We start from the raw sequence: 12,964 nt of genomic DNA, 5'->3' as shown, positions 1-12,964 counted from the left end.
TATATTGGGATTTGGCTGCAGAATTAGCTTGTAATTTACATGTTTGCTTTCTGCAACAATTACATTATGCAGACATTGAAACATACACCCCCAGTGACCGTGTTGTGTTTTTCCATCGCACAAAAAGGGTAGTCGTGAGTTTGAGTAGCTGAACATGAACACATCCAAGCCCTTGCTATTGATCTAAAAACAGCCTATAACATTGTCAGTTTGTCACTTACAGGCAACTGAAGATACACATTTATATATACATACTAGTTAGTATGTTTTAACAATTTCCTAGGTACTTTTTTTCTTCCATCCCAAGTATCTACATTGCCTTTTAAAAAAGAGAAGTGACAGAATTGCTGAAACCAGAAATGCATTTTATCAACTTTCCACCTTTCTACCCATTTTCTTCTGCAATTACGTATTCCGTAGGCTTTATCCTATGTATATATAACATACAACGTAGTGAATTTTGCAGAGCATAACTTTTTAATACACAAAGAAGAGCAAGAAAGAAAGAAAGAGAGAAGTAGAGAGAGCCCCATAACTGAATGACCCTGATCTACAGTAAGCTGCTTTTCAAAATCAAACAGCCCAATTTTCACCCAGTTGAGGCAGCCTGATGAGACACAAGCCATGATCTGTGAGGAGCTGACATCAGAACCTTGCTAAGATCTAAAGACCCTTATTTGCTCCCAATTGGTTTGCTGGATAATCGCCGTTTATAACGTTTAAGAACAGAAGCCAAGTTTTCTTTTCCCTTTGGGAAAGCTACATCACCAGCAGCAGTGCCTGATCGACCCTTTCGGCAAGATATGGCAATCTCTACATCTTTGATCAAGTCAAGAACCATTGCCCCAGTAGTGCATTTGCCCCTCCCTGGTTTTGCTGCAGGGGGCAACATTCCATTTGTAACAGGTGGGCTCGACTTGCGTTGATATGCTGCAGAGAGTTGAAGGCAGAAGCACGGAGACATTGGACCCCGGGGCTTTGAAAATGCCGGTTCTATGATTCCCTGCAAATTAGAAGATACTACTGTTAGTATTCAGGGACTAACAAAATAATGGTGGTGAGAACAGGTAATAGCACCATGGTTGACACTTCTCAGAGTTCAGCGACTCTTGTTCAACAATTCAAGTTCATGAATGAAGTTTAAGATCCAAGCAGTAAAAGACCACATATAAACCTCCTAGATGAGTACTATGGAAAAAATACCACCTTCTAAAAACAAATATATAATTATATCTTGCCTAATAATGATCCCAAGATCAATTTGGCATTCCTGGGGTTGGGGTGTCATGCAAGTGGAAGTGTAAACACTTTGCAAAACAATAGGGGAAGGCTCTATAATTAACAAACGCAAGTGAGCGTGGAAACACTTTGCAAAACGATAGAGGAAGGCTGTATAATTAACAAACCTCCCCCGACCCTCACTAAGTGAGCAGCTCAATCCATTGGTTAAGTAAATAATGGAGACCAGTGAGTGCAACAGCACAGAACTTCGTCATGGCTTAAGAAAAAGAATAAGCAAAAATGCAGGATTTGTAAAATCCCCAAACTAGCGGAACGCCAGTTCTTTTCTTTGTTGACTAGAAGGAATTAAGATCAAATGTGTCACAATGCAAAGCTAAAATCATTTCCCAAAATTGGATCACATCTGAAAAGATATCAGGAGGTTTAGGAAATTGACCTGAAGACGATTTAGCACGTAAGTGTACTTCCCCCACAACTCTGGTCTGCTTTCCATCAGTGATAAATCAAGAATTCGGTGAATGCACCACACCCCGAAGCTTATTATCAAATCTGCTTTCCAAACACAGCCCTCCCCGCAATGAGGAACCGAGGAAACTGGAATGTTTGCTATACCTGTCTCGTCATTCTTCAATGCAGAACCAGATTTCTTATCAGAATAGGAGTACTGAGGCTCACCTATTTGAACCATGCGGTTTATCTCTCTTGTTTCAACTTCATACAGACACCTCTCCCTTGCAGCCACTCGATCAATTAGGTCTTCATCAGCTCCATCATTTTGCCTAAATAGCCAATCAGACCCTTCCAATTTCAAAAGCTTAACAATACAACATCTGAAGGACTGAAGAAGCTGGGCCTCTGAATCCGCCACCGAGATGGCTTCTCGAGTAATTGAATTTGACCTGCTTCCTAATCCACTTCCAACAGTACGACTTTTATTAGCAATGCCAAACTGCTCATATGGCTGTTTGGACCAGATGGATCCACGCTCTGAACTCACAGAGTAGGAGAAAGCATCTCTATAACCTTTTGAAACATTATCAAAAGCCAAAGCACCTCCAGCTCCCATCCCAGTATTTGAATAAAAGGAAGGTTCATAACTAGTTCTGCCAACAGATGCTCCAAATCCAACAGTATTGTCCCACTGATTACTCTTCTCCGACATATACAGATCTCTGTAAGGACCGGAAATCCCTGAAATGTCTGGCAAACTATGGTATTTCTTTGTATTGGCCGACATACCTGTGCTATCAGCAGATCCAGAAGAGCAAACAGCATAATATGGTCTTTCAGATTGCAAAGAGCTATTTCCAGATGTTGGAAAGTTCTGATACCTTGAAGCTTGAGGGGAGCTTAATCCATTTTGTAATTTTTGCCCCAAGGCAACTGCAAGCGGGTCCCTGTAGTTTCTGGGGCCCAAGGATGGGGATATTGGTGCTGGTGATTCCATTTGACCATTCAAGTCATTTGGATTTCTGTCCTTGGCAAGTCTATTGACAATAGATGCAATCTGATAACCATGTACAGTAGCTGGCTGGTTGTCCCAGCCATCAGATGATGGTAGAGTGCGCACGCTAGGATATCGCCTCTCAGTGGCATCAACAACATTGCGGCTAGAACCTTGCACATATGCATCCAACAATTGCATGTGGTTGGACCACATTGAGGATGATCCCCTTTGAACTCCATATGAAGAGTCGACATTGCTTTGAACCCTCAGCTGTTTGGGAGAATCACATAAGCTTGTGTTCATCAGAGAATCAGATCCTCTACCAACTGATGATGGGAAGTATCCACTAAAGTCCTTCCCAGTGATATCCACATTCAATGCGGAAGATGCAAGCTTTGACTCACCTAGTAACAAATCTAGTTTCTTGTTCTTTGCTTCCTGAGTTACTTGCCCATGAAAATCATACAACTGTCCCCAAAATTCGTCAAGAACCGCAGCTAACTGGCGCCTTGCAGCACGCCCCAACCCTGCTAATCTCGAAAGACTTCCAGCACCATTCCCACCTTCGTCACTTTTTCCACTTAAACTCCTGAATGACGGTGGACCATCAGGTGCCAGAGATGACAAACTTCCAGGAGCAGCTTTAGATGGTTCTTCAGGCTCCCAGGTTTCTCCCTCATCATCCTCCTTTTCAGCCTGTGATTCCCCCTCTATCCCCACGGTCTTCTCAATTGGTTCCATTGATTCAATCTGAATCTTTTCAGTGTCTGGTAGATCACCATCAGCAACTTCATTAACAATAGTTGAAACTGGTACTTTGTCCATTATCGATGTTGATTCCTCCTGGTAGGATTTTGGGGGGTTATGGAACTTGACATCACAATAGTTTTCCTCAGCAGTTGTCAAATGAAGTTCGTTATCAGATTCCATTATTGTCTCCGGCAAATCAAGTTCAGTGTTTGGACCAGCTATATCTGAATAATTCTCCAGGGAATTTTCTAGAGCTGGTAATTGTTCCTGATTTTGAATGGGTTCCCCTCCATTATGTAATATTTCACTCACAAAATTTTCTTTTCTCTGTGTGGAAGTTTCAGGTACATTGGATATGTCACAGGTCCATGCCTGAGCATCTAACAATGTAGCCGATTTCAGTGGCGTTGCTGCTAACCAGAGCATCAAACAAAATGAGGAACAGGCAGTGATGAGGAGTGCAACATAAGGGATAGATGCACTACTACCCATATTCCACCTCAAATTACTTACCCAATCGCTATCCCCAAAAATCATTTCAACTACAAATATAATCTTCAAGCCTAACAAGCCCATAAAAGTAACCAGTGCTAGGAACTCCAAAATCTGAGATATTTTGTAGACACCCATTATTGGCCTTGATGATGCAACCCGGAAAAGTGGGATCACGGAAGATGGAAGCAGTAGAGCCGTCATAACCTGTGTAAAAATAAGCAACTGGTATATTCCTTCAACTCCTGAAGTCCATACACAACAAAGAGCTGGAACAATGGCCATAATTCGAATTGTAGCATGCTGAAGCCAATTTGGTATATCTAGTCTGAGAAAATCATGCAAGACTACTTGCCCACCGAGATTCCAGGTCAATGCTGTGAGTTGATTTGTAAAATACAAAATTATCAGAAAGGCAAGGGGTGCCATCGGATTTCTGAAGACCTGAATTAATCAATTGGGTGACAAGTCAAATGTAATGAGATTATATGAAGATATAATGTGTACTGTGAAGAAAATAAAAAGTAATTAGAATTAATTAACATACCTGTTCCATTAACGACATCGCATCAGGAAAAGTAAGCAAAACAAGGCCCGTACTGTTGAACACATTAGCAGCTGAATTCATAAGCACATAATTCAACAGATAAATGCCACTGAAAACGCATAAGATGGCAAAAAAATGGTGAAGGCACAAGGTATCCTTGGAAACAATTCGACCACCTGGTTGCTGCTGCTGCAAGAATATCAAGGAGCAGAACTTTAGAAAACAGAGAAACAAAATTTATCAACAATCATCTTGAACTGAGACAAAAGAAGTATTTAGCTAAAAGGTTTCAGAACAAGCAAATAGCAATACAACCATGCATAAATTGTAACCTGAATTAATATATCTTCAAAAGCCAGTACTACAGTTATAATATTATCATAATGCATCTTCACAAGCTTTGCTTAAGCATATTTTTAATACAAGAAATCAGCAACAGAATGCTTTCAAGCCAATTGAAGACTATAAGGATTTCATGACAGGGTCTTACAGTACCTCTATCTCACAAAATCCTTTTCATCACCACCTCGTGTACAAACTATGCAGCAATCAGCCCAGAAGTGCATAATGATGAAACAAGAAAAATAATACTACGAAATAAAACAACAATAAGTATGGGATACTTGATCTAATACTTCATCCTTCATCATACTTTTGGGGCCATCACCAAACATAAACAAAAGCCTACCCACAGAATCAAGGGACAAGCATACACTTTACACTTGGTCCATGTTCCTAGCCAATCTAAAAGTTGTTCAATGCATGCTTGAGGCACAAAGCGCATAAGCACAAGTTCTTGTGCTCTCAAATACTTAAAGGTCAGAAAGTAAATGAGGTGCACACCTAGGCTTGCCTCTTAACTTTTCAGCTTAAATTTGTTTTTCCCCTTTTCTTTAACTGTTTCTTCTTCTACAGATCTTCAGCATTAATTTGAATATGCAAGTGATCTTATGAAGATCTCATGCATGCCAAAATAAAAGAAACCAACTATAAGAAAGAAGCCTATGTTACTTTAAATCAAAAGATAACCTAGATGAGCAGAGAAAACATTGCTGCCAGAGTTACTCTACATCACAACTAGGTTTCTTCTTCATCATCCTTTTTCTTCTCTCGAATTTTCTTATATATTTTTGTCAACCCATCCATCATCCTTCTTCTTCTCTATTCTCCTCCACTCTAATTTTTCCTATAATTTTTTCAGCACATCTAGGTCCTTTCTTTTTCTATTCTTTTACATTTATTTTGCTCTTTCACTAGCTCAATTCAGATTCCAGAACATGATGGCCCATAACCTTCAATTCTAGGCTCTAGCTCTGCTGCCTCTCAGTTGTCCACCCCGTCTGGCTCTCAGAACCATTTTTTCTCTTTGCTCTCTTTTTCTAGAAGCCTCTCACGTCCTACACTTACAACATGTAAAAATATTTTCTATCATGTTAAATTGTTAGTTATGCCACAGTTAAGTATTGATTCTAGCATGACCCTTGTGTTAAGTTGTTAATCATGCCATGTCTATATGCTTTAAGTTCTATTCACTTGGTTTTGGTCAAAAATTCGAATGAATCAGGGATAATTAATTATATATGTTTGTCTGTAAATCTTTATTTAATTCAGAATTTCAGTTCTTCCATTTTCTCCGCTTTTGCACCTCATGTCTCTCATGCACCTACCAAGGCTCCAAGACCCCTTTGAACCTTTAACAACTATGCCTATAGTATACAGACAGATCTCATGCACTGATTTGTCATAGTAAGGATCTTAAATGGAAAATTTTCAAATTTTTTCACATCCTAAGAAAAGGATAAGCCTGTTTATCTTTTTGGCCATGTTAGAGACAATCATGCACATGCATACGCACACATCAGTAGTTAAACTCGTACTTCAGTAAAATTCTTACACAGATGGAAGGCAAGATATGATGATAACAATCATTCAGCAATATTGCCAAAATGATATTCGATCAATCAAAAAAAAGCCAAATGCACATAAGGCAGGAGAGGTGGAAGGAAAAGAAAAATACCAGCACAAAAGAAGAATGGAGATAAAAATTATGAGGCATAATATTCGCTCCAAGAAGGCTCATAAGGGCAAACGCACTTTCCTCACTTAACTTTGTCAGCATCCCATTCATGGAAAGTGGTACTTCTGTTTGACTGGTAAAAACTCCAAGAAAGTAGAAAAGCAATATACAGCCTGCCATGTATGTGCATAGAAAATTCGCCTTGCATCTCTCCTGAAAACAGACATCACTTAAATCATAAGTGATAATTCTAAGATTTAGATGATAGAAAGGACTAGGTCATTGGATTTACCAGGAAGGAGGCAAAAAGTGGAAATAAAACAGCATCAACAGCAGTTAAAAAAACACCAGTGGACAAATCCACCCCAAAGAGAAGATTAAGTCCATGTGCAATGCCAATGATCTAGTATGACAAAAGAATTTATACATTAGAGACGAAACACAAGGGACTAAATGTACTAAAATTAAGTATTAGACTTAGGTTAACATCCTCGTGAAAAGCAACCAGAGATTGATCTAAAACAAGAATGCATAAGTTACCATAGTAAGGTCTAACGCAATCACAGAAAGCGCCGTTTGAACTCCAAGAAACATGCACGTAAACTTGTCGTACTCAGCACTGCAAATCTATTGCAAGAGAAAAGAAAACAATATGAATAGAACTTCAAACGAAAAGGCATGTCTTGGTGGGTGGAGAATGGAGGAGGGAGTGGGAAGACACAGAGTATCAAACCACCCCCAAAATGACCATGTTAAAAAATAAAAAATGGTGAAGGACAATGCCAGTAAATGCCAAAATAGGGTCTGTTCTGGATATGCAATACCTCAGATATCATATTAGATAATGTTTGCGCATATACATCTTGAAGTAGATTAATAGATATGATATTAGATAACATTTGCACATGTTAATGAATATAACACCATATAACTGTTACAAAGTCACATCATAGGCATTGATCAAAGTGAAAAGCAAGAGATCTACCATGAACAGCCTCATACTAAGCTCACATCAAACTATTTTTCATTTCTATAGATTACTAATCTATTCAATAACAAAGGAGGGAACAACAAGAGACCACCTAATCAAGAATACAAAAATTAGTAGTAGTAAAATTAACAAGAAATTTCGAAAAGAATGCAAACAAGGCATGTAAAACCTTAAAGTAAATACCTGGGCAAGATCTCTTCCGGTTACCACACCAATTCGAGCGGAAAGGTATTGACATAAAATAGCAGCAAAACTAAAAATGAGCATAGGCACTATCAAATCATGCCCAAATCGAGCACCTCCTTCAACAGTTGCTGCCCACTTTCCAGGGTCAACATATCCGAGAGCAACTAAGATTACAGGTCCAACAGATGGAAGCAGCCGATGAATAGTACCAGGTAGATGGTTAGCATTCACAAACTCAGATTCCATGGTAATGATTGTGGTACCACAAGCAAAACGCAAGTATCAGAGCAGTATACTACTTAAATAGGACTTCAAGGCAACAGAATAACCTCCCAATGAATGCCCAAGGTAACTAAATTACATTGCTCTTTTCTGCTTAAGGCTGCATCTCACGGAGTGTGCACCACCTTCCAACTAATCATTCAGTAAAACACTAGCAACTTAAATAAACATGCTTTACATGGGAAAAGCCAAAGTCATATCCACTTTCTTGGAAGGACATTAGCAATTTTTGTATGGGCCAACAGTATAGATATGCCTAGAAAATGCACTTTCGATGCTACAATCTAATGAAATCTAAACACCCAATTAATAGGATGGTCTGCTAGCATCCAGTTCCAGAATTAGCTGTGATCATCAGATACAATTGAGTCCTTGCAATTAAATTAAGTTCCATAATATCACAGAGTGATCCAATGCTCTACTGCCGCATAAGCTCTTCATCTCCTGAACAAGAGTAGCTTTTAATCCAATTCATGTGAAACATCCATAAAATGTCTTGACTTCTATCTTCTTGCATGTCACTCCTGATACAGTGAGCAAAATCAGTCCAATCTCAAAAGTGGAAACAAAATGAAATTTATATATCTAAGCAATACTTCAGCAGGTAACAGAATAGATGGAGTAACTGAAATTACAAGATCAGTATCTGAAGAAAGGATAAAGAAGCCAAACCATCAATTCTCAAGCTAGAATAGATGTGAAAGTGTGCAATTGGGTTTTGGAAGGAATCAACAAATTGTATATATCAGAATAAATTGTCTCATCAGTTTATCAGAAAATATAAAAGTCAATGCAGACTACACGAACCCAACTAGTATCATTAACTCTTAAGTGTCCCCAACAAAATTAATTACCTAGATACAAAAAATCGACAGAGATACATCCCCAACTATTCTTTCCAAAACTTACTTCAGTTACAACCACTCATTTAACTGAAAAGAAATTCAAATACTGACAACCTAAATAAAGCTATAATCTAAGAATAACTCATCAAAATCCAATTCCAAAAAAAAGAACCACAAAATGCAAAGACTCCAACTTTAAACCCAACTCAGATCTCACCACAGTATAACTAATAAAAAAAAGAAGAAGATTGAGATGAAACAAAACCCATAATCATTATTCAACAAAAGCAAAGAAAGAAGTACTCAAAAACTTCAGCTTTAGAGAAACCAAAAGACAAGCCCTAATGACCCAAATCAGCTATAGATCTGAACCAATCATACAAATTTCGAAGTCAAATTAAAATGACCCAAGAACCCACAACAGAAAACAGTCAATAGGGTAATAAATTTTAAAGCTGTTTCAATTTAGGGTTTCAAAAACAGATCAATTATACCTTAGCACTTGCTTCACTATCTATCTCTTTCTCTCTGTAACACTATCTATCTCTCTGCCTTTTGCAAATCTCTACGAGTATAGATCTCAAAGTAGCCTTTAAGACAGGCCACGCAGTTAATTATAACCCAAAAAGGAAAAGTTCCCTTCTTTCACTCTCTCCTTTTTCTTTTTTCAATTTTCTAGAGAGAAGAAGCTCAGTTTCAATGGAAAGTTTTGAGGAAAGAGAAAAGAGACAGTGAAAGTGAAAAGAAAAATATATAATGGTGTTTTTTTTTTTCTGGGTTGGCTTCCACTTTTATATTATTAAAATATATTACTTTTATTTCTTATACAAGCTTTTTTTTGAAAGATATTTATTATGCAAGTTGAAAAAAAAATGAAAACAACAAAAACAAAAACAATTTTAATAAATGTAATTCTTCTAAAGTAAAAGCTAGAAAGGTCTTTTTATTTTCTTAGAAAAAATAAATTAATTAACATTTTTCTCTTACCTTTTTCATTTATGGGCAATAAAAGTCACTTTTTTTTTTTTTTCTGCCCTCTACTTTTTTTGGGTTTGCTTTTCTTTATGTCTATATTTGCCTCATTTGAGAACCCATATCTTGCAGCTTGATTTCTGTGTTGCCTTTTGTTTCTCCTGAAGAGACCCTTAGGATTTAATAATTAATTCATGGATAAAGGAATTCCCATCCACATACTTACTATTAAGTGTCTCTTTGTACATGAAGTAATTTGTTTAAAATAAAATTGGGTTAAATTGGTCTATGCATAATATAAACTTTCTATAAAATCAATTTTAATGAATTAAAATATTTAGTCTCATTATTTATAAATTTCTATATAAACTATAAATTTTATAATAAGAAGTTTTATTCCATTATGCTCACATTAAAAAAATGATAATATGTTTAGCCTATTTTTGTAATAAAGTAAAATAAAATGAAAGAAAAATAACATATTTTAACTTTATATTATTTGTGAATAGAAAGAAAATAATGAAGAAAGTAAAATATGGTTTATTTATCTTCAATTATTATCTTTTCCAAAATGAAGAGAAAATATAAAAAAAAGGATTGAGAGGAAAATCTAACTATTTACGTTACATTATTATCTTAATTTTTTTATGTTACAATTTCACAAATTGAATAGCTAAAGAAAGAAAAATCTCTTATGCTCTCATTTAACTTGTGATATTTTACTTTTTTATATTATTTATTTAAAATCTATAAAGAAGTCAAATGATTGATAGATCCGTTTAAAATAGACCCATAAAGTTAAAGAATTAGTTCCTTCAAATTTTTTTATTTATTTTAAATAAGTTTACTTCTCTAAATTTTTTTACATTTTTACTTATACGGTTACAGAATTGAAAAGTTTAAATTTTATTTATTTAATTTTAAATCATATTATTATTACCTTAATTGATGCTTATAATGAAATATTAGTTATTTTATTAAATAAAATAGTAAAACATAAATTTATAAAATAAATTCCCTTTATATTATACTTTCTAAACAAATAAAAATAAATTTGATTTTATTTTTTCCTCTTTACCCAAATATAAAAGAAAAGAAAAAAATAAAAAATATTTTTTATTTTTACTTTATTTTCTCCCTAAAAACTTCCCAAAAACAAGGTTAAGTAGAAAAGAAAAGGGTTAAGTTTAAGACCATTTCTAAAGATAAAACATTTCTATCATTTAGTTTCTATTTTTTTTTTTTTTTTTGTTCTTAAGTGTGTGAATTGCACAAGAGGGCCTCATGATAAATGACTTATTATTTAATTACAATGTACTTACAAGGAAAGTATACAAATGCTTGGAGACTTATCTAAATTTGTAATAGGTCTTAATCATGGTTTTTATCTCCATGTGATTAGTCAATATGCCCATTTCGTCTCATTGTATAAATCTCGACATGATGCTTTGTCCTATTATCATTTGGTTCAGTAATTTATTGTCCAAAGTACTTGAAAAAATAAAAAAGTTCAGTGCTTGTAAATTATTGTTGAATAAAACACTAGTAAAATTATTAAAAATTATGCCAAATTGATAAACTATGTAAGAAGCAATTAGGCAAAAAAGATTAAACTTTGTGTTTTTTTGTTGAGTCCCTCAAGTTTAATTTGATGTAATTAGGTCCTTATACTTTTAACTTCAGTAGAATTAAGCCCCTTTTAAATATTAGATAAAGTTTAAAGATACTTTGTTAACACTGTTAAAAATCTGTTGAGAAAGGGTTAGTACTAATAACATGAAAGTATGAAGACTCAATTGCACCCAATTGAACAAGTTGAGAGACTCGATTGTAGAAAAACAAAGTCTAGGACTAAATATGCATTTTGCTAAGTAATTACGCATAAGAGGAAACACATACAGATACGCCCCTTGGCTTTATCACGTATGGGCTGCAAACTAGGTGCTGGGAATTCAATTCTATAAAGGTTAAGTTGAGCCGGTTGAATGGGTTTCATTATTAAACACATTTAAGTTTAAAATGGAAAATTTTGAATTAGATTTTTATATGTCAGTTTGTAAATTAAAATATTAATAAATACTTAATTATTGTAAAAATATATGCTTTAGTGTATTTATTAGAATAAAATTAGATAAATTTAATAAAATATCGATTCGAGTATGATTATAATTATAAAAATATATATATATATATTAATTATATGATAGGTAAGGTAATTGGAAGAAGGAATTGACAAATTAGCAAAAGTACAAATGTTTTGACCGAAGCAAAAACATCACACGTCTGGATTTAGGATTCTGGGTGACAATCAATTAATGAAACTCGGTCCCATGTTTATCCCATCTCATCTCTACATCAAGGCATGGGCTTCTTGTCTTAATCTCAACTCTCCCCAAACCAAAAAAATTCAAAAAAAATAAAAAGTTCTCAACTTAATTGAAGGGTATGCTTTGTTTGATGGATTGTTTTTGGCTTTTTTGCTGCTGGAGTAAGAATATGTTCGGAATTGTTGCTGGGGATTGAAAATATATATTTAATATTAATTTTTAATTTTTTTTATAAATTTGCTTTCGAAAAAGAGACATCAATTTATATAAATATAAAATATAAAATATAAATTACAACATCTAGCCTCAATGTGAAATATACCCTAAACTCTGTGACAGCTCTCGATATTAGTATTAAAAAGGTTTTTGTCTCTCTATAAACATTATGCTAACCTAAAGTTTTCGATATATATATATATATATGAAAACTGGTTCTATTTTCAAGAGTATTTATTTTTAGAATAAAAGTATAAGTTTGTACTTTTAAATTTAATTAAATTAAGAATAAAATACTTGAAAATCGATCATAATTTTGAATGAATCGGAAGCTATGCACTCTGGCAGGAATATTTAATAATAGATTCACTCCATTCTATTATTAAGAAAGAAAATAAAATGACTAGTCTTACAAGCAATTAATTGTTTTGTGAAATGGTGCTGGAGAGTACGGCCACCTTGATGAACTCATATCCACTTGTTAAATATACTTTTATATTATGCAACAATTATTTTATTTACTGCTAATGTTAGTTTAATTAATTTAATACTTGTTCATGGTTCCCAATGATGCTGCCATATATATATATACCTTTAAATTGCAGAAAAATGTTCTCCAAGGAAGTTGGCTACATTTTGATTAAAAAGAA

The 12,964-nt window shown here is 34.7% G+C and overlaps 1 protein-coding gene across 2 annotated transcripts; it reads right to left on the bottom strand.

Annotated features, from left to right (window-relative positions):
• Nucleotides 1-149: 149 nt before the first annotated feature.
• Nucleotides 150-9,540, bottom strand: LOC8284515 (ethylene-insensitive protein 2). Of its 2 annotated transcripts, none has more exons than XM_015719358.3 (8): nucleotides 9,294-9,540; nucleotides 7,670-8,478; nucleotides 7,036-7,122; nucleotides 6,788-6,898; nucleotides 6,496-6,708; nucleotides 4,479-4,667; nucleotides 1,679-4,375; nucleotides 150-1,003 (listed from the first exon to the last, which is right to left on the bottom strand). In XM_015719358.3, the coding sequence occupies exons 2-8, from the start codon at nucleotides 7,916-7,918 to the stop codon at nucleotides 674-676; spliced, it is 3,876 nt and encodes a 1,291-aa protein (XP_015574844.2). In that variant the 5' UTR covers nucleotides 7,919-8,478; nucleotides 9,294-9,540; the 3' UTR covers nucleotides 150-673. The 2 variants fall into 2 exon arrangements, with proteins under 2 accessions (XP_015574844.2, XP_002519522.2); XM_002519476.4 differs by having other exon boundaries at nucleotides 4,479-4,664.
• Nucleotides 9,541-12,964: the final 3,424 nt, after the last annotated feature.

This window comes from Ricinus communis, chromosome 10 (genome assembly GCF_019578655.1).
Source record: "Ricinus communis isolate WT05 ecotype wild-type chromosome 10, ASM1957865v1, whole genome shotgun sequence".
Lineage (NCBI taxonomy): Eukaryota > Viridiplantae > Streptophyta > Magnoliopsida > Malpighiales > Euphorbiaceae > Ricinus > Ricinus communis.
The sequence above is the reverse complement of the archived record's forward strand: the minus strand, read 5'-3'. Positions and strand labels throughout refer to the sequence as shown.